This window comes from Rhopalosiphum maidis, chromosome 2 (genome assembly GCF_003676215.2).
Source record: "Rhopalosiphum maidis isolate BTI-1 chromosome 2, ASM367621v3, whole genome shotgun sequence".
NCBI lineage: Eukaryota > Metazoa > Arthropoda > Insecta > Hemiptera > Aphididae > Rhopalosiphum > Rhopalosiphum maidis.
In genome coordinates, this window is record NC_040878.1 from 27,843,416 (window position 1) to 27,862,954 (window position 19,539).

The following is a 19,539-nucleotide window of genomic DNA, read 5'->3' on the forward strand; positions in this document are numbered from 1 at the left end:
GATACACAACCTAACTGAAAGTTCTTCGTCTTCGTCACATTCCGTTTACCTAGCCGTTGATTATACTATCAATTTTTTTCAATGTAGAATATCCACGACTTTTTGACAAAATATTTGTAAGTTTAGATCTAGCAAAATCTATCCCTAGCCAAATTTATTTAATTTAAAAAAGATATATGTATGTAATATATATTTCAATATTTGTGTATGTCATTCAAAAAAGTAAAAACTTAAAAAATGTTTTATTTTGAATGGAAATTATGTCAAAAAAAAGTATTTTCAAAAACATTAATAGATTTTGAAATATTAAATGTTATTCGATAAAAGAACCACCTTGTATTATATTTATACACAGGTATACTTATTATAATACATATACGATATACAATATACATATTTAATAATAGGTTGATAAGTGATCAATTAATCACTTAAGACTTAACACTACTGATCAGTGTGAATGTGATATTGGATATTTGGATGCAAAATGATTACAACCGAACAAACTAATGAGACTGGTAAATTGATGAATCGATCGGCGTAAACGAGAAATAATTGTCGTACCAGGTAATACGTACTATGTAGTATTTAATCTATTCTGTGGTATTGACGGCCACACACTCACGCCAACATAATCTCAGCCAACTTAAAACGTATTTATTTTACAGGATTTAAATTAATTAAATTAGTAATCTCAACTGTTTTATAATTTGTACGGAATTTGTGAGGGGGCAGTCACCAGTCACCACCATGCGATTTTCCAAACAAATCATCAGTGCCTAAAATGCACTCCATGGCTAAGTATTTAGCCATGTTCCACATGACATGCAATTCAATATTAAACACCTTAAAACGCTCATAATAGAACTATTAGAATTTATTTTATAAATAATTTCATATTTATGGTGCAATCGTGACCCGGGCACACAGCAACGATACATATTTCATTTGCATGACCGGTAGATAGCGCTAGTGAATTGTATTTAAAATGATTTTAAGTTGATAAAGTGATATCGTTTCCCGCACAAATCATTGAGTAGAATGATGATAATATCTAATAGATATGGCACAGAAGACTTAAAAATGTATTTTTGATTACCTTAATAACATTATTAAATACTGGACAAAAAAAAAATTGACGATTACTCTGTTTTGAACTAAATATCAGTAATATCATTTCTTTCATCTTTACCTGTAATTTTAAAGACTATTCTCATAATCGCGCAACAATATGTCGTATTGTCTCTTAAACCGATTCATCCGTTGTTTTTCGTAACTCATACTCTCTTTAATTATTATTCCGTTACAATAACCGATCAATTTATGTATAATTTTAAATTACATACTTATTTAATATTATTTAACATTTAGTTATTCAGCCTTTATCGCGTACGCAACCACTTTTCTCTTATTTGTTGTTCAGCGGTATTTATTGGTTTATTACAATTATGTCATAAATATTTATACATTATTCTACAGTACGCTTTAATGGAGTTGTTTAGTAATTTTGTTTAGATTGATCACCGTTCTTACTGCATAACAAAATGGCCAGTATGTCGAGTTTTTCTTCGTCTGTGAATGAATCGTGTTCTGAAGAGGAATTTCAATTATTTAAAGCCCAACTAAAAAAGGTTCAAGATCTCATAGAAGAATACAACAACAAAAGTACTGTGTTTATATTTTATGGTTATCTAGGTTCATTTGTATATTATAATATAATTATTAATTTCTAGTCGTTGACAAGACATTATGTGCAGATGATCTAGCTGACATGAAGTCAGAAATGAAATATTTGACAGAACTTGAGCAGCAAGTGACTTCAGAAAAAATGAGTGAGTGCTTATGGTATTCAAATCATAACTTTTTCTTTGATTTCCACCTACAATTTTCAGAGTCCAGTTATGTGTCTTACAAAACCATGTCTTTGAAAATGGTCCAAGAATCTTATCGTATATGTAGCTGGCTTATGGAAAAGCAATGCAGTGAAATGGATAATATGTTTGATATAGATACATATGTTGATAAAATTGTGTGTTCATTTTATTACATTAATCAATCGTTTAACAATGAACATTATAATTATTCGATTATTTTAAATTTTAGATTGAATCATGTGCTGATAAAGAAGATCCTTTAAGCCACATAAACACTTTATTCAATGATGCTTTTAAAAATATAAATTATTTTAATCTAAGTTTCTACGGAACTATTAAATCAGAAGAACCTGCGGAAACCCAGGTATTAACACAAACAAAGAAAGATTACAGAAAATCACAAAAGAGACCCTTAGAAGAACAAGTGGTACCCGATGAGGTATATAGAATATTATTAAAAATAATATTGATTTTACTGTATTTATTTCATTGATTTGTTTTATTGTTATTTAGGTAGGGAGTGAAACCGGTGACAACGAATTACAAATAACTTTATTAAGAGTTAAACGCTGTTTGAAGAAAGCTGTATTTGAAAATCAAGGGGATCCAGTATCATTTCATGAATTTGCTATTGATCCATTTAGTTTGACATATACAATAGAAAATTTATTTCATTTGGCTTCATTAGCAAAAGATGGTGTTATCGAAATTGAAAGAATTTTAGGTTACTATGTACATTTAAAAATAACTTATTATATAGGACTAATTTCAATTCACTTTTAAGTTTATACCCCTACAAATATTTTTAATATTTGTGTGATGTATAATATGTTATTTTTTTTTTATATAGATAATGAAAATGATGAGTTTTCAACTATAACATTAGCAAAAAAAAAAAGTACAAATGCTAAACCCAAAACAGATGATATCATATCTTCTTTATTCACAATGAACTATGAACTATGGAAGGTAATAAATGTTTTATTTTTAACTTATTTTCTTTTACCTTTTAAAATATCAACAATAATACTTTTGTATTAATAACTCTAATAACTTTTTAATTTTATTTTTCAGTATTATATCAGAAAATATAAAATAACTAAACGAATGATCAAACAAGATGGTGATGAGTAATTATTTAAAATTATTATAAATATGTATATATTGATGGTTTCCTAAAATAAAAAAAATTTGTTTAAAAACCTTTTGTTTTATATTTTAAAGAATCATAGCAAGGTTGAAAAATAACAGAATTTCAATTGTCATAAGATTTTTTTGTTGGTCTTGTTCATCCTACTATTTAATAATTAATGAACTCAAAATAATCTTAGTTAGCTATTATAAGTTGATAAATTCAAACAAGAAAAATGAAATAAATAGCTTTTTATAATAAATACAAATTAAATAAATATATTATTTAATAATATATTTATATTTATATACATAATATATACAACATTTTTTAATTTGTTATATTGTTTTGTGTCAAAATTCAATGATCCTATTTGAAGAAAAAACATTATTTCCTACTTAAGTTATACTGTTTTTAGAACCAAATTTTAATATCATAATTTTTTTATTAAATAAAAAAATATGTTTTTATATTATTGTTACTATCCAAAACTTGAAATATGTATTCTCCACTAATATGAACACTTTTTATTTAATAATAGTAATATATGTTTATTCAATTTAATACTTTTTAAATAAAATTATAAATTGTAAATCAATATTTTTAGCAATGAGTGGTATTAAAATCTGACTCCAAATTTAATATTTAATACTATGAGTTGTGGTATGACTTAATCGACATACTACCAACTATCTTCAATATTCCTAATCCTATTGTTATTAATCCATTTTGCAAACCGTCTAACGAGCTCTTGTGACTACCCCTTTTTATATTGTCTTTTCAAGAAAAGTGGTGGTCGTAGACACTCATAATTATGGCTTAATTATTGCGATCTCACAATAGCATTTGGTATTCTGGTAAATCCTTTTCTATTTGGTATTCAAGTTTTGTTTTATTAAATGAGCAATACACTTTTCACATCTGTCTTTAAATGTTTGTGTTTTTAGACTCTAGTTGTCGTTTAATTGTGTGGCTATACGTTTTGTAAGTGGGTTTTAATATTAGAAATCTATTTGGCACCTATGCAACATTTTCTATATCTGTATGGTATATTAAAATCTAAAATTCTTTATTAAAAAATGTAACAATTTTAAATGAATTTATTGTTTATCAACTGTATATTCTCAGTATTCAAATTTAGGATTTCAAATACATTTAATCGGTTGCCATTGATTATTGAGGAATGTATTAAAATCTATTATTCTGACTTGAAAATTCCTAAAAAAAATTTTACCTAGGTTGATCTATTGTATAATATTATAAAATAAAACGGTTTCCAGTTTTTAGTAGGTATGTTATTGTTATACATTAATTCATATTTGTACAATTACACTGCAATTAACAATTGTTAACTTAATTGTATAAATAAAAATATTTTTAAATGTATTTTAACAATTTAACTTAGTGATTGATGGGGTGCGGAAATATTGTTTGCCTAGTTACTTACTACCACTGATTATTAATACTAATAGTAACTATTTTTTAATTTTGATGTAAAATGTCTGAAATACCTAGTTAAATGTAAATTCTCTAAAATTCACGTTTTAAAAAAAAAAAATTGATGGTAAACCTCGGATGGAATCAGTTTGGCGTAACAAAATAATTTTTTATGCAGTTCGGTACTTCGGTTTATGAAATTATTATGAATTGTAGCTGCTGATAAACGTAATTATACGATCATATTTGAATTTAAAAATACACAAATTCGAGGAATAAATTTAAATGGGATTTTTATGTTTCGAAGTTAGTAGATCTGCATTTTTTACAGGCCCCGATATTATCGTTTATTGTTGGTAGACTAAATTTGCCTGTTATCATGGGGCCTCACTGGTTTACGGCCAATATTCCATGTGGTGGGAAAAAGCGCGGGAAAAATTGTGTGTACAATGCATTATATCAATACATTATTTATTTTGTGTCTGGTGCCATTCTGCATCTGCTGTGTAGTGTGTACCTGCTACTTCGATGTTCATCGTTGTTGACTATTGTTGTGAATAATTGTTTGTCGTTTGGTCTTTATTGGATAGCATATTAATTATTGTCCAGAGTATACAACTATTCTAGTTTAACGCCGGCAGGAACGTTAACTAAAAGTGCAAACTATTCAAGAGCCGCGTATTATTGTAATTGAATTTGTGTTGACAAACAACACATATTGGTAATCTATTTTTTTTATTATTCATATTTTTCGTGTTTGGTTACAGCTCAATTCTTTGATCACACGTTGAAGATTTTTAAACAAGTCTATACCTGTGTTTACAAAGCTCTATAATCATGTCGAACGATATTGGAAAAGCTAGCAATAAACTGTTTGTAAAAAAGCGCGGTAAGTCAAGTACCTAAATTATGTTTTGTGTTAAAGACAGACAGATGTGGACATAACTGTTCAACATAACAATGTTGCTTGAATATGTGAATTAGCATCTTTCAGATATCTGTCAAACAATATGCTAACAGTAAAATATTGTTATAATGTATATGTTAACCTTTGCATAAGACTAAGATTCTTGAAACATGAAATACCAAGTCATAAAATATTAAATGTTTAATTTTTTGATTTATTTAGATGGACGATTGGAAGAAGTAATGATGGACAAGATTACAATGCGAATTGAACAGTTATGTGACGGGCTCAATATGGACTTTATTGATCCGGTTATATGATATTTTATATTATTATTTTATAACATTGATTTAGGTATCATATATTATTTGAGTAAATATTTTCAAGGTTATTTCAAACTTAAAAGTGAAGCTATTTAATGTTTATTAAGGGTCAATAAGAGAGTTAGAAAATAATGGAAGTCATTGCTTTTTTTTTAAATATTCCTTAAAAGTACAAGTGACTAAAGTATAATTTAAGCATTTAACCTTCTACTAAAATGGAAATAGTGTAAAAAAACATTTTTTTTTTTTTTAATCTTAAGGTTTTGCCTGCTGGTTAACATTAATTCAGTAAGAAACTAAAAAAAGTAATAATGTCTAATTATCAATGTATTATTCCCAAGTTAGGTTTATATTTTATTAAAATACGTTACTTATATAATTTGTAGTTAGTGTAATTTATTAAATTGATAAATTTATTGCAATAAAATATTTATTATAAAAAAAATATAAATATTCATCCATATAAATTTTTAAATTATTATTATTTTTTAAAATTTTTATATTATCCTGCTCTTAGATTAATGAAGTTTGAAAATTGTTTAATATTTGTTTCAGTATCCTAAACAGAAAATTTATTTAATTCGATAAAAAATAATCTAATTATAGGTAGCTTATAAGTATTACTATTTATTTAAATTTAAATTATATTTTTTCTCTTATCTTTATGTTAAAATGTATACTTTTACAATTTTTATTGTTTGGTTATAATTAAGTAACTAAAAATTAATTTTAGATTAAATTAAATTTTTCTTTTTTAGCCTGAAATTACATTACATGTCATTGGTGATATATGCCCAGGTATAAGTACTGTACAAATTGATAATTTAGCTGCTGAAACGGCTGCTTACTTAACTACAAAACATCCTGATTTTGCTGTGCTTGCTGCACGTATTGCAATATCTAATCTTTATAAAGAAACAAAAAACAATTTCAGCGGTAAATTATTTATTCTGTTAAATAATCAAGTAGATTACAATATTAAATATATTATCAATATTATTGTACTATTACAGATGTAATTTATGATTTGTATAATATGTCAAATGAACAAAATCAAAGACGCATGAAAATTATTTCTGATTTACATTATGGTATTGTAATGAAACACGCGGACCGTTTAAATAATGCTATTAAACATGATAGAGATTATACTTACAGTTATTTTGGATTCAAAGTATGTACAAAGCTACTAAGTTGATTCTATATTAAACAATAACTGTTTTGTGTAAATGTAACAATTTTTATTTTTTTAATATATTTCAGACACTTGAAAAGTCATATTTGTTAAAAATTAATGGTAAAGTTGTGGAACGTCCTCAACATTTGTTAATGAGGGTTTCAATTGGAATTCATGGTGAAGATATTGATGCGGCTATTGAAACATATGATTTAATGTCATCAAAGTATTTTACTCATGCTTCACCAACAATGTTCAATGCTGCTACACCTAGACCTCAACTCTCAAGGTAAGATAATAAGTATTAATAGTATAAGTAATATTTTATATAAATTAAAAATTTTCAAAATTTTGGTTTAGTTGTTTTTTGGTTGCTAATAAATCAGATTCATTAGAAGATTTTGGTAAAACAGTTAAAACATGTGCCAAAATTTCTCAATCTTCTGGTGGTATAGGTATAAACTTACACAATATTAGTGCGGCTGGTACAACATGGACTAAATATCCAAAACATGAATCGCATGGTCTCGTGGAACCGTTAAAAGTCCTTAATGATTTGGCTCAATATGTTGATCAAGGTGGAAAGGTTAGTTTATTTTATTCTAAGTTTAATCTATTACTGTATTATGTTTGTTTTTATTAGAGACCTGGGGCAGTTGCTGTTTATATTGAACCTTGGCACGCTGATGTATATACTTATACGGAGTTACGTAAAAATACTGGTAATAAAGAAGAAAAAACTAGAGATTTATTTTTAGCTCTTTGGATACCTGATGAATTTATGAGACGCGTTGAGGCTGACCAGTCTTGGAGCTTAATGTGTCCACGTAAATGCCCAGGTCTCTCAGATGTCTGGGGTGATGATTTTGTGAAACTTTACAAAAAGTATGTTTTTAGTATTGATTATTAATATTTATGAATTAATAAAATATATCGTTTGATATTATTAATTACAATATGCAAAGAATCTATTATATATAAGTAGTACATAGTTTGTAGTCACAATTACCAAATAATAGACGTGATAATTTACTATTATTATTATATTTTTAGTCAACACTATATAACTAAACACATGTAAAGTAAAACATTTATGTCTTACTATCATAGGTATGAAGATGAAAAACGTTACAATAGACAGGTACCAGCAAGGAAATTATGGTTCCGTATAATAACTTCCCAAATTGAAACTGGTATGCCATATGTACTCTATAAAGATGCTTGCAATGCCAAAAGCAATCAAAAAAATCTTGGTACAATTAAATGTAGTAATCTTTGTACTGAAATAATTCAATACACTTCACCAGAAGAGGTAATAATTTATTACATTTTTATTAGTATTATTTTAGGTATATAATACTTGATAATTTGATATTTTTTATAAATATTATTTTTATAGGTAGCAGTATGTAATCTAGCTTCTATTGCAGTAAATATGTTTGTAAAACCTAATGGAGAATATGATTTTGAAAAGCTTTTAAAAATTACTAAAATTGTCACTAAAAATTTGAATAGAGTTATAGATGTCAACTTTTATCCCGTCAAAGAAGTAATAAAATATACTGTTTTATCTACTTGTTGTTTATCAATATATATTTTTATCATAGGCTGAAACTTCAAATAAACGACATCGCCCTATTGGAATTGGTATACAAGGTTTAGCAGATTTATTTTTATTGATGCGTTATCCTTTTGGCTCTCCTGAATCACGAAAGCTAAATTTACAGATATTTGAGACTTTGTATTATGGTGCATTAGAAGCTAGTTGTGAATTAGCTGAAGAGTATGGAACTTATTCATCTTATCAAGGATCACCGATTAGTCAAGGAGTACATAAGATAAAATTATAGATGTATCATGTTTGTTAAAAAATTTTCATGGTTTCAGATTTTGCAGTATGATATGTGGAATGTAAAGCCCACTGACTTATGGAACTGGGATATTTTAAAAGAAAAAATTGCTAAACATGGAGTTCGAAATTCGTTATTATTAGCACCAATGCCTACTGCTTCAACAGCACAAATTCTTGGCAATAATGAATCTATAGAACCATATACAACTAATTTATATTATAGACGTACTCTTAGTGGAGAATTTAGTGTTAGTAAATTGTGTTATTGTATTATTATTTTATTTTAAATTTATTTTTGTACTCTAGGTGATTAATCGTCATTTATTAAACGATTTAATTAAACTTAACCTATGGAATGAGGATATGAGAAATGAATTGATTTATTACAAAGGATCAGTACAGGTATAAAATTATTTTAAGAATAATTTAATGATTGATTTTTGTACTTTAATTTTGAAATTTATTTTGTTATAGAAAATAGACCGTATTCCCAATGACATTAAAGAATTATATAAAACAAATTGGGAACTATCACAAAAAATCATATTAGATATGGCTGCAGATCGAGCAGCATACATTGATCAATCCCAGTCATTAAATATTCACATTGAAAAACCATCTATTGGTAAAATATCATCTGTACATTTCTACGGATGGAAAAAAGTAAGTTAATTATACATATTTAGAAATCTTTAATATTTTATTGATTTATTTTTTTTTTTACAGGGCTTAAAAACTGGTATGTACTATTTACGCACCAGACCAGCTGCTGATCCTATCCAGTTTACAGTTATTAAAAGTACATTATCTAATAATAGTGTTGCAATTCAAACTGAAAAAAATGATGCACTAAATATGCAACAATTGGTATGTTCTCTAGAGAACAAAGATGCATGTACTATGTGTGGAGCTTAGTTTAATGTATTTGTTTAGTCTGTAAATTATGGATGCATCTAATAGTTTTATGTTAATCATGTATTTTTATTGTAATTCTCTTTTGAACTTTATTTCAAGTATTAACTTTAATTTTTTATTTGACATTAACTAATTTTTATCTATGCTAAATAGGTAATTGGGAAATATATATAAAAAATCTCAATTCATAAACAAAATTGTATTTTTATTCTAATATTAGTTATTATTTTTTAAACATTAATACACCACTATTTTGTAATATAACATTTCTAACTAAAAGGATTAAGTTTATTTAACCAACTTTTGTTCTCTTCTACTGTTTCATTACTATTTTTCAACTCCTCTATCAATTCTAGTCTGTATTTTGCCTTCAATGGAGCTTTCTTTTCGTTTAATTCATCTATATCTTGCATCTTGAGTAAAGCCTCATCAAATGTTAAACCATACCACTCAATTTCTTCATGGGTGTAATCCTTCAAATAATGTTTATATTTGTCATACACTTCTTGTTGTTTTACACTATCATCCTCATATAATGTCTTGTCTCTTAGAGCCATTAAAATATGACGTTTAATTTTTAAGCTTAAAGTGGTTCTTAAATCACACGCAGCTGTTTTCAGTAAATAATGATCGAAGCCATAATTCTTATTAATAAGATCTAGGGCTTTTTCAGTCACTGTTGTTGACATATAGGTATTTAAAATTTCACTGTATACCACTGATTTCTTTAGCGTTGGTGTCCAAAAATGCGGTACACGACTCTTATATTTACCACTTTGTTTGAAACCTTGTACTACAGCTTCTCCTCCCCAAATTCCAGAGTGCATTGTTTTAGGGTATTTTAATGGAATTGGTATATTTTGAACGGGAATCACTGCTCCAGTTTTCTCATCTTTAGTCCATTTTCCCGGTTTAGGTTTGAAGTAAACTGGTTCAGGAACCTTATGACGCCATTCCTTATAAAATTTCTTATATGCCTCTGGAAGCCGATCACCAAGACCAGAACTAATTTTTGTTTTTTTTGGTATGTATAATAATTTTAAGCCATTAGCTAGTTTAGACTCCATTTTGGTTCCTAAAAAATTAATTTAATAAATATATATTATAAATCTACAATTTAATGTAAGTTAATAACATATTTTCATGATTACAAGTTTGTTATTCAGAAAATTGTTAATATTTTTGTTGAATTATAATGAAGAAAAAATTAATACAATATTACACATATAATATTGACATTTTTCTATAATTAAGATCTAAACAATTAAAACTATTAATGATGATTTTGTTAATATGAACAATGGTTAAATATAATAATTATTATATTCTTATTTCTTAATTTAATATCATCATGGTTTAATCTTGTATATATAATATATATATTATTAATTTCAACATTTTTATTTAAGTACTTATTGAAAATAAGTGCCTAATGTTATAAGTGTTTAGTTATGTTTTATTTTTTTTGTAAATAAATTCAAAATAATAAGCATTTTATATTGTAGCTTTTACTAAATATTTGGATTTTCTAATTAAACTATGTATAACCGTTATACATATTATTTAGTGTAACCAGTGCGGTAACTAGACTACTTGAGGCCTATGTGTAAATCAATATTTTGAGGCCCTGTGTGACTGCTTTTTGAGGCTTCGTAATATAGTATGAGCCTTGTGACCGTGTGTGGTGCACACTCTACACACCTGGTTTTTATGGCACTGAGTGTAACTTAAAATGTAACCTACAATCTAAATACTATTAAAGTCAAATGATTAAAAGTTATTAAACAACATTTTGTGTATATTTATCTGGAATTGTCATATTAATGGGATGATGTAATATGAAGAGAAATAAATAAAAAATTTTACACATTACTTTATTAAATGAATATGATTGATATTGGATGTTACTTTTATATGCAAATCAGTTTTAATAACCTCTAAATATTTATAATATAAAAATACAATGAATACAACAGACATTTATTTTTGATAGATTATTACAAGGCATTAATTGCATGTATGATCATGAGTATTAAACAAAAACGTTAAACTCACCTATGTCGTGCAGGCGCTATTTACGAAATATTATAAATTACTTGGTAAATATAAAACTATAAAAATTAAACTAATTTATAGTGAAATAGTCATAGATAAATTCTTTGTTCCTGTAATGTAATGGTAGTAATAATATAAAAAAATGTATCACAATAATCACAAATTCACACTATAGGTAGTTAATATTTTGATAACATTTATTTACTATCAATTCAGTCCTATCGGATTTCTTAAGACTTTTTTTAATTTTAAAGTATTGGTTATTTTTTTATTTTTATTTTATTAGATTTATAAACATAATAATTGTTAAAAAATTATTTTATTAAATATATAATAATATACAATAAAAATAATATTATAAAAAAAAAGTATGCCTTAGTAAAATGTGCGTACTTAGATAAAATATTAATCTAAATATCACTCAACTGTCAGGTTGGCCGAGCGGTCTAAGGCGCCAGATTTAAGCTCTGGTTCCCAAACGGGAGCGTGGGTTCGAACCCCACACCTGACAAAATCAATCACTAAATATTTTTTGCCGTTTTGTTGTTATAATTCTAATAATAGTGTACTAAATTTTTCATTCTTAAAAAACAGTTCAATTTATTTTATAAAACCAATTTTTTAAACTTCAGATTTCCATGTTATATTTTAATTTGGTTACAATTATTATAAATCACAGTAATTTTCCGAAGCGGTTTGCGCGCAAAAAAAAACGAAATAATCGATATTTTTATTTTATACTACGGCCGCCCACGGCCCCTGCGTATTTTTTGACGTTTTTCACCTAAAAAACTAAATATACGTATTTTTAAGATGGAAGCGTACACGCGATGACTCCAAAAACGTGGTAGCGGGTACAAGGAACAGTCGGACCTTCGGTCTGTATCAAAAAAATTCCGAAAATTCAAATTTTAACCACCTAAGTACGGCAAAAAGCAGTTTTTTGAAAAAAACTCGTATGCAAGTTTTCGTGGTGAAGGATTTGTTTTTCGGATTTGAAACTTTACACGCATCGTCAGACGGGTTGCCGAAACGGTTTGCGCGCAAAAAAAAACGAAATAATCGATATTTTTATTTTATACTACGGCCGCCCACGGCCCCTGCGTATTTTTTGACGTTTTTCACCTAAAAAACTAAATATACGTATTTTTAAGATGGAAGCGTACACGCGATGACTCCAAAAACGTGGTAGCGGGTACAAGGGACCGTCGGACCTTCGGTCTGTATCAAAAAAATTCCGAAAATTCAAATTTTAACCACCTAAGTACGGCAAAAAGCAGTTTTTTGAAAAAAACTCGTATGCAAGTTTTCGTGGTGAAGGATTTGTTTTTCGGATTTGAAACTTTACACGCATCGTCAGACGGGTTGCCGAAACGGTTTGCGCGCAAAAAAAAACGAAATAATCGATATTTTTATTTTATACTACGGCCGCCCACGGCCCCTGCGTATTTTTTGACGTTTTTCACCTAAAAAACTAAATATACGTATTTTTAAGATGGAAGCGTACACGCGATGACTCCAAAAACGTGGTAGCGGGTACAAGGGACCGTCGGACCTTCGGTCTGTATCAAAAAAATTCCGAATATTCAAATTTTAACCACCTAAGTACGGTAAAAAGCAGTTTTATGAAAAAAACTCGTATGCAAGTTTTCGTGGTGAAGGATTTGTTTTTCGGATTTGAAACTTTACACGCATCGTCAGACGGGTTGCCGAAACGGTTTGCGCGCAAAAAAAAACGAAATAATCGATATTTTTATTTTATACTACGGCCGCCCACGGCCCCTGCGTATTTTTTGACGTTTTTCACCTAAAAAACTAAATATACGTATTTTTAAGATGGAAGCGTACACGCGATGACTCCAAAAACGTGGTAGCGGGTACAAGGGACCGTCGGACCTTCGGTCTGTATCAAAAAAATTCCGAATATTCAAATTTTATCCACCTAAGTACGGCAAAAAGCAGTTTTTTGAAAAAAACTCGTATGCAAGTTTTCGTGGTGAAGGATTTGTTTTTCGGATTTGAAACTTTACACGCATCGTCAGACGGGTTGCCGAAACGGTTTGCGCGCAAAAAAAAACGAAATAATCGATATTTTTATTTTATACTACGGCCGCCCACGGCCCCTGCGTATTTTTTGACGTTTTTCACCTAAAAAACTAAATATACGTATTTTTAAGATGGAAGCGTACACGCGATGACTCCAAAAACGTGGTAGCGGGTACAAGGGACCGTCGGACCTTCGGTCTGTATCAAAAAAATTCCGAATATTCAAATTTTATCCACCTAAGTACGGCAAAAAGCAGTTTTTTGAAAAAAACTCGTATGCAAGTTTTCGTGGTGAAGGATTTGTTTTTCGGATTTGAAACTTTACACGCATCGTCAGACGGGTTGCCGAAACGGTTTGCGCGCAAAAAAAAACGAAATAATCGATATTTTTATTTTATACTACGGCCGCCCACGGCCCCTGCGTATTTTTTGACGTTTTTCACCTAAAAAACTAAATATACGTATTTTTAAGATGGAAGCGTACACGCGATGACTCCAAAAACGTGGTAGCGGGTACAAGGGACCGTCGGACCTTCGGTCTGTATCAAAAAAATTCCGAAAATTCAAATTTTAACCACCTAAGTACGGTAAAAAGCAGTTTTTTGAAAAAAACTCGTATGCAAGTTTTCGTGGTGAAGGATTTGTTTTTCGGATTTGAAACTTTACACGCATCGTCAGACGGGTTGCCGAAACGGTTTGCGCGCAAAAAAAAACGAAATAATCGATATTTTTATTTTATACTACGGCCGCCCACGGCCCCTGCGTATTTTTTGACGTTTTTCACCTAAAAAACTAAATATACGTATTTTTAAGATGGAAGCGTACACGCGATGACTCCAAAAACGTGGTAGCGGGTACAAGGGACCGTCGGACCTTCGGTCTGTATCAAAAAAATTCCGAATATTCAAATTTTATCCACCTAAGTACGGCAAAAAGCAGTTTTTTGAAAAAAACTCGTATGCAAGTTTTCGTGGTGAAGGATTTGTTTTTCGGATTTGAAACTTTACACGCATCGTCAGACGGGTTGCCGAAACGGTTTGCGCGCAAAAAAAAACGAAATAATCGATATTTTTATTTTATACTACGGCCGCCCACGGCCCCTGCGTATTTTTTGACGTTTTTCACCTAAAAAACTAAATATACGTATTTTTAAGATGGAAGCGTACACGCGATGACTCCAAAAACGTGGTAGCGGGTACAAGGGACCGTCGGACCTTCGGTCTGTATCAAAAAAATTCCGAATATTCAAATTTTATCCACCTAAGTACGGCAAAAAGCAGATTTTTGAAAAAACTCGTATGCAAGTTTTCGTGGTGAAGGATTTGTTTTTCGGATTTGAAACTTTACACGCATCGTCAGACGGGTTGCCGAAACGGTTTGCGCGCAAAAAAAAACGAAATAATCGATATTTTTATTTTATACTACGGCCGCCCACGGCCCCTGCGTATTTTTTGACGTTTTTCACCTAAAAAACTAAATATACGTATTTTTAAGATGGAAGCGTACACGCGATGACTCCAAAAACGTGGTAGCGGGTACAAGGGACCGTCGGACCTTCGGTCTGTATCAAAAAAATTCCGAATATTCAAATTTTATCCACCTAAGTACGGCAAAAAGCAGTTTTTTGAAAAAAACTCGTATGCAAGTTTTCGTGGTGAAGGATTTGTTTTTCGGATTTGAAACTTTACACGCATCGTCAGACGGGTTGCCGAAACGGTTTGCGCGCAAAAAAAAACGAAATAATCGATATTTTTATTTTATACTACGGCCGCCCACGGCCCCTGCGTATTTTTTGACGTTTTTCACCTAAAAAACTAAATATACGTATTTTTAAGATGGAAGCGTACACGCGATGACTCCAAAAACGTGGTAGCGGGTACAAGGGACCGTCGGACCTTCGGTCTGTATCAAAAAAATTCCGAATATTCAAATTTTATCCACCTAAGTACGGTAAAAAGCAGTTTTTTGAAAAAAACTCGTATGCAAGTTTTCGTGGTGAAGGATTTGTTTTTCGGATTTGAAACTTTACACGCATCGTCAGACGGGTTGCCGAAACGGTTTGCGCGCAAAAAAAAACGAAATAATCGATATTTTTATTTTATACTACGGCCGCCCACGGCCCCTGCGTATTTTTTGACGTTTTTCACCTAAAAAACTAAATATACGTATTTTTAAGATGGAAGCGTACACGCGATGACTCCAAAAACGTGGTAGCGGGTACAAGGGACCGTCGGACCTTCGGTCTGTATCAAAAAAATTCCGAAAATTCAAATTTTAACCACCTAAGTACGGTAAAAAGCAGTTTTTTGAAAAAAACTCGTATGCAAGTTTTCGTGGTGAAGGATTTGTTTTTCGGATTTGAAACTTTACACGCATCGTCAGACGGGTTGCCGAAACGGTTTGCGCGCAAAAAAAAACGAAATAATCGATATTTTTATTTTATACTACGGCCGCCCACGGCCCCTGCGTATTTTTTGACGTTTTTCACCTAAAAAACTAAATATACGTATTTTTAAGATGGAAGCGTACACGCGATGACTCCAAAAACGTGGTAGCGGGTACAAGGGACCGTCGGACCTTCGGTCTGTATCAAAAAAATTCCGAATATTCAAATTTTATACCACCTAAGTACGGTAAAAAGCAGTTTTTTGAAAAAAACTCGTATGCAAGTTTTCGTGGTGAAGGATTTGTTTTTCGGATTTGAAACTTTACACGCATCGTCAGACGGGTTGCCGAAACGGTTTGCGCGCAAAAAAAAACGAAATAATCGATATTTTTATTTTATACTACGGCCGCCCACGGCCCCTGCGTATTTTTTGACGTTTTTCACCTAAAAAACTAAATATACGTATTTTTAAGATGGAAGCGTACACGCGATGACTCCAAAAACGTGGTAGCGGGTACAAGGGACCGTCGGACCTTCGGTCTGTATCAAAAAAATTCCGAATATTCAAATTTTATCCACCTAAGTACGGCAAAAAGCAGTTTTTTGAAAAAAACTCGTATGCAAGTTTTCGTGGTGAAGGATTTGTTTTTCGGATTTGAAACTTTACACGCATCGTCAGACGGGTTGCCGAAACGGTTTGCGCGCAAAAAAAAACGAAATAATCGATATTTTTATTTTATACTACGGCCGCCCACGGCCCCTGCGTATTTTTTGACGTTTTTCACCTAAAAAACTAAATATACGTATTTTTAAGATGGAAGCGTACACGCGATGACTCCAAAAACGTGGTAGCGGGTACAAGGGACCGTCGGACCTTCGGTCTGTATCAAAAAAATTCCGAATATTCAAATTTTATCCACCTAAGTACGGCAAAAAGCAGTTTTTTGAAAAAAACTCGTATGCAAGTTTTCGTGGTGAAGGATTTGTTTTTCGGATTTGAAACTTTACACGCATCGTCAGACGGGTTGCCGAAACGGTTTGCGCGCAAAAAAAAACGAAATAATCGATATTTTTATTTTATACTACGGCCGCCCACGGCCCCTGCGTATTTTTTGACGTTTTTCACCTAAAAAACTAAATATACGTATTTTTAAGATGGAAGCGTACACGCGATGACTCCAAAAACGTGGTAGCGGGTACAAGGGACCGTCGGACCTTCGGTCTGTATCAAAAAAATTCCGAAAATTCAAATTTTAACCACCTAAGTACGGTAAAAAGCAGTTTTTTGAAAAAAACTCGTATGCAAGTTTTCGTGGTGAAGGATTTGTTTTTCGGATTTGAAACTTTACACGCATCGTCAGACGGGTTGCCGAAACGGTTTGCGCGCAAAAAAAAACGAAATAATCGATATTTTTATTTTATACTACGGCCGCCCACGGCCCCTGCGTATTTTTTGACGTTTTTCACCTAAAAAACTAAATATACGTATTTTTAAGATGGAAGCGTACACGCGATGACTCCAAAAACGTGGTAGCGGGTACAAGGGACCGTCGGACCTTCGGTCTGTATCAAAAAAATTCCGAAAATTCAAATTTTAACCACCTAAGTACGGTAAAAAGCAGTTTTTTGAAAAAAACTCGTATGCAAGTTTTCGTGGTGAAGGATTTGTTTTTCGGATTTGAAACTTTACACGCATCGTCAGACGGGTTGCCGAAACGGTTTGCGCGCAAAAAAAAACGAAATAATCGATATTTTTATTTTATACTACGGCCGCCCACGGCCCCTGCGTATTTTTTGACGTTTTTCACCTAAAAAACTAAATATACGTATTTTTAAGATGGAAGCGTACACGCGATGACTCCAAAAACGTGGTAGCGGGTACAAGGGACCGTCGGACCTTCGGTCTGTATCAAAAAAATTCCGAATATTCAAATTTTATCCACCTAAGTACGGCAAAAAGCAGATTTTTGAAAAAAACTCGTATGCAAGTTTTTGTGGTGAAGTATTTGTTTTTCGGATTTGAAACTTTACACGCATCGTCAGACGGGTTGCCGAAACGGTTTGCGCGCAAAAAAAAACGAAATAATCGATATTTTTATTTTATACTACGGCCGCCCACGGCCCCTGCGTATTTTTTGACGTTTTTCACCTAAAAAACTAAATATACGTATTTTTAAGATGGAAGCGTACACGCGATGACTCCAAAAACGTGGTAGCGGGTACAAGGGACCGTCGGACCTTCGGTCTGTATCAAAAAAATTCCGAAAATTCAAATTTTAACCACCTAAGTACGGTAAAAAGCAGTTTTTTGAAAAAAACTCGTATGCAAGTTTTCGTGGTGAAGGATTTGTTTTTCGGATTTGAAACTTTACACGCATCGTCAGACGGGTTGCCGAAACGGTTTGCGCGCAAAAAAAAACGAAATAATCGATATTTTTATTTTATACTACGGCCGCCCACGGCCCCTGCGTATTTTTTGACGTTTTTCACCTAAAAAACTAAATATACGTATTTTTAAGATGGAAGCGTACACGCGATGACTCCAAAAACGTGGTAGCGGGTACAAGGGACCGTCGGACCTTCGGTCTGTATCAAAAAAATTCCGAAAATTCAAATTTTAACCACCTAAGTACGGTAAAAAGCAGTTTTTTGAAAAAAACTCGTATGCAAGTTTTCGTGGTGAAGGATTTGTTTTTCGGATTTGAAACTTTACACGCATCGTCAGACGGGTTGCCGAAACGGTTTGCGCGCAAAAAAAAACGAAATAATCGATATTTTTATTTTATACTACGGCCGCCCACGGCCCCTGCGTATTTTTTGACGTTTTTCACCTAAAAAACTAAATATACGTATTTTTAAGATGGAAGCGTACACGCGATGACTCCAAAAACGTGGTAGCGGGTACAAGGGACCGTCGGACCTTCGGTCTGTATCAAAAAAATTCCGAATATTCAAATTTTATCCACCTAAGTACGGCAAAAAGCAGTTTTTTGAAAAAAACTCGTATGCAAGTTTTCGTGGTGAAGGATTTGTTTTTCGGATTTGAAACTTTACACGCATCGTCAGACGGGTTGCCGAAACGGTTTGCGCGCAAAAAAAAACGAAATAATCGATATTTTTATTTTATACTACGGCCGCCCACGGCCCCTGCGTATTTTTTGACGTTTTTCACCTAAAAAACTAAATATACGTATTTTTAAGATGGAAGCGTACACGCGATGACTCCAAAAACGTGGTAGCGGGTACAAGGGACCGTCGGACCTTCGGTCTGTATCAAAAAAATTCCGAAAATTCAAATTTTAACCACCTAAGTACGGTAAAAAGCAGTTTTTTGAAAAAAACTCGTATGCAAGTTTTCGTGGTGAAGGATTTGTTTTTCGGATTTGAAACTTTACACGCATCGTCAGACGGGTTGCCGAAACGGTTTGCGCGCAA

At 31.2% G+C, this 19,539-nt stretch overlaps 3 protein-coding genes and 1 non-coding gene across 6 annotated transcripts; 3 read left to right on the forward strand and 1 right to left on the reverse strand.

Moving 5' to 3' along the window:
* The first annotated feature begins 1,076 nt into the window (after positions 1-1,076).
* Positions 1,077-3,054, forward strand: LOC113554082 (non-structural maintenance of chromosome element 4-like). Of its 3 annotated transcripts, none has more exons than XM_026957766.1 (8): positions 1,077-1,425; positions 1,503-1,665; positions 1,734-1,832; positions 1,893-2,029; positions 2,104-2,313; positions 2,388-2,598; positions 2,725-2,843; positions 2,949-3,054. In XM_026957766.1, the coding sequence occupies exons 2-8, from the start codon at positions 1,545-1,547 to the stop codon at positions 3,006-3,008; spliced, it is 957 nt and encodes a 318-aa protein (XP_026813567.1). In that variant the 5' UTR covers positions 1,077-1,425; positions 1,503-1,544; the 3' UTR covers positions 3,009-3,054. The 3 variants fall into 3 exon arrangements, with proteins under 3 accessions (XP_026813567.1, XP_026813569.1, XP_026813568.1); XM_026957768.1 differs by having other exon boundaries at positions 1,516-1,665; XM_026957767.1 differs by having other exon boundaries at positions 1,077-1,665.
* A 1,875-nt stretch (positions 3,055-4,929) lies between these two features.
* Positions 4,930-9,774, forward strand: LOC113551011 (ribonucleoside-diphosphate reductase large subunit-like). Its single transcript, XM_026952999.1, has 15 exons — positions 4,930-5,129; positions 5,211-5,332; positions 5,573-5,661; positions 6,432-6,609; positions 6,687-6,847; positions 6,937-7,139; positions 7,211-7,436; positions 7,494-7,735; positions 7,961-8,162; positions 8,250-8,399; positions 8,458-8,679; positions 8,738-8,950; positions 9,009-9,104; positions 9,177-9,365; positions 9,429-9,774. Exons 2-15 carry the CDS (start codon positions 5,281-5,283, stop codon positions 9,615-9,617), a joined length of 2,412 nt encoding a protein of 803 aa, XP_026808800.1. The 5' UTR covers positions 4,930-5,129; positions 5,211-5,280; the 3' UTR covers positions 9,618-9,774.
* Positions 9,775-9,801: 27 nt separating this feature from the next.
* LOC113553212 (39S ribosomal protein L28, mitochondrial) lies at positions 9,802-11,830 on the reverse strand. The gene is made up of 2 exons (XM_026956415.1): positions 11,673-11,830; positions 9,802-10,692 (listed from the first exon to the last, which is right to left on the reverse strand). Exon 2 carries the CDS (start codon positions 10,682-10,684, stop codon positions 9,887-9,889), a length of 798 nt encoding a protein of 265 aa, XP_026812216.1. The 5' UTR covers positions 10,685-10,692; positions 11,673-11,830; the 3' UTR covers positions 9,802-9,886.
* Positions 11,831-12,099: 269 nt separating this feature from the next.
* Positions 12,100-12,183, forward strand: Trnal-uaa. The gene has a single exon. It is a non-coding gene; the product is annotated as a tRNA-Leu (tRNA).
* Positions 12,184-19,539: the final 7,356 nt, after the last annotated feature.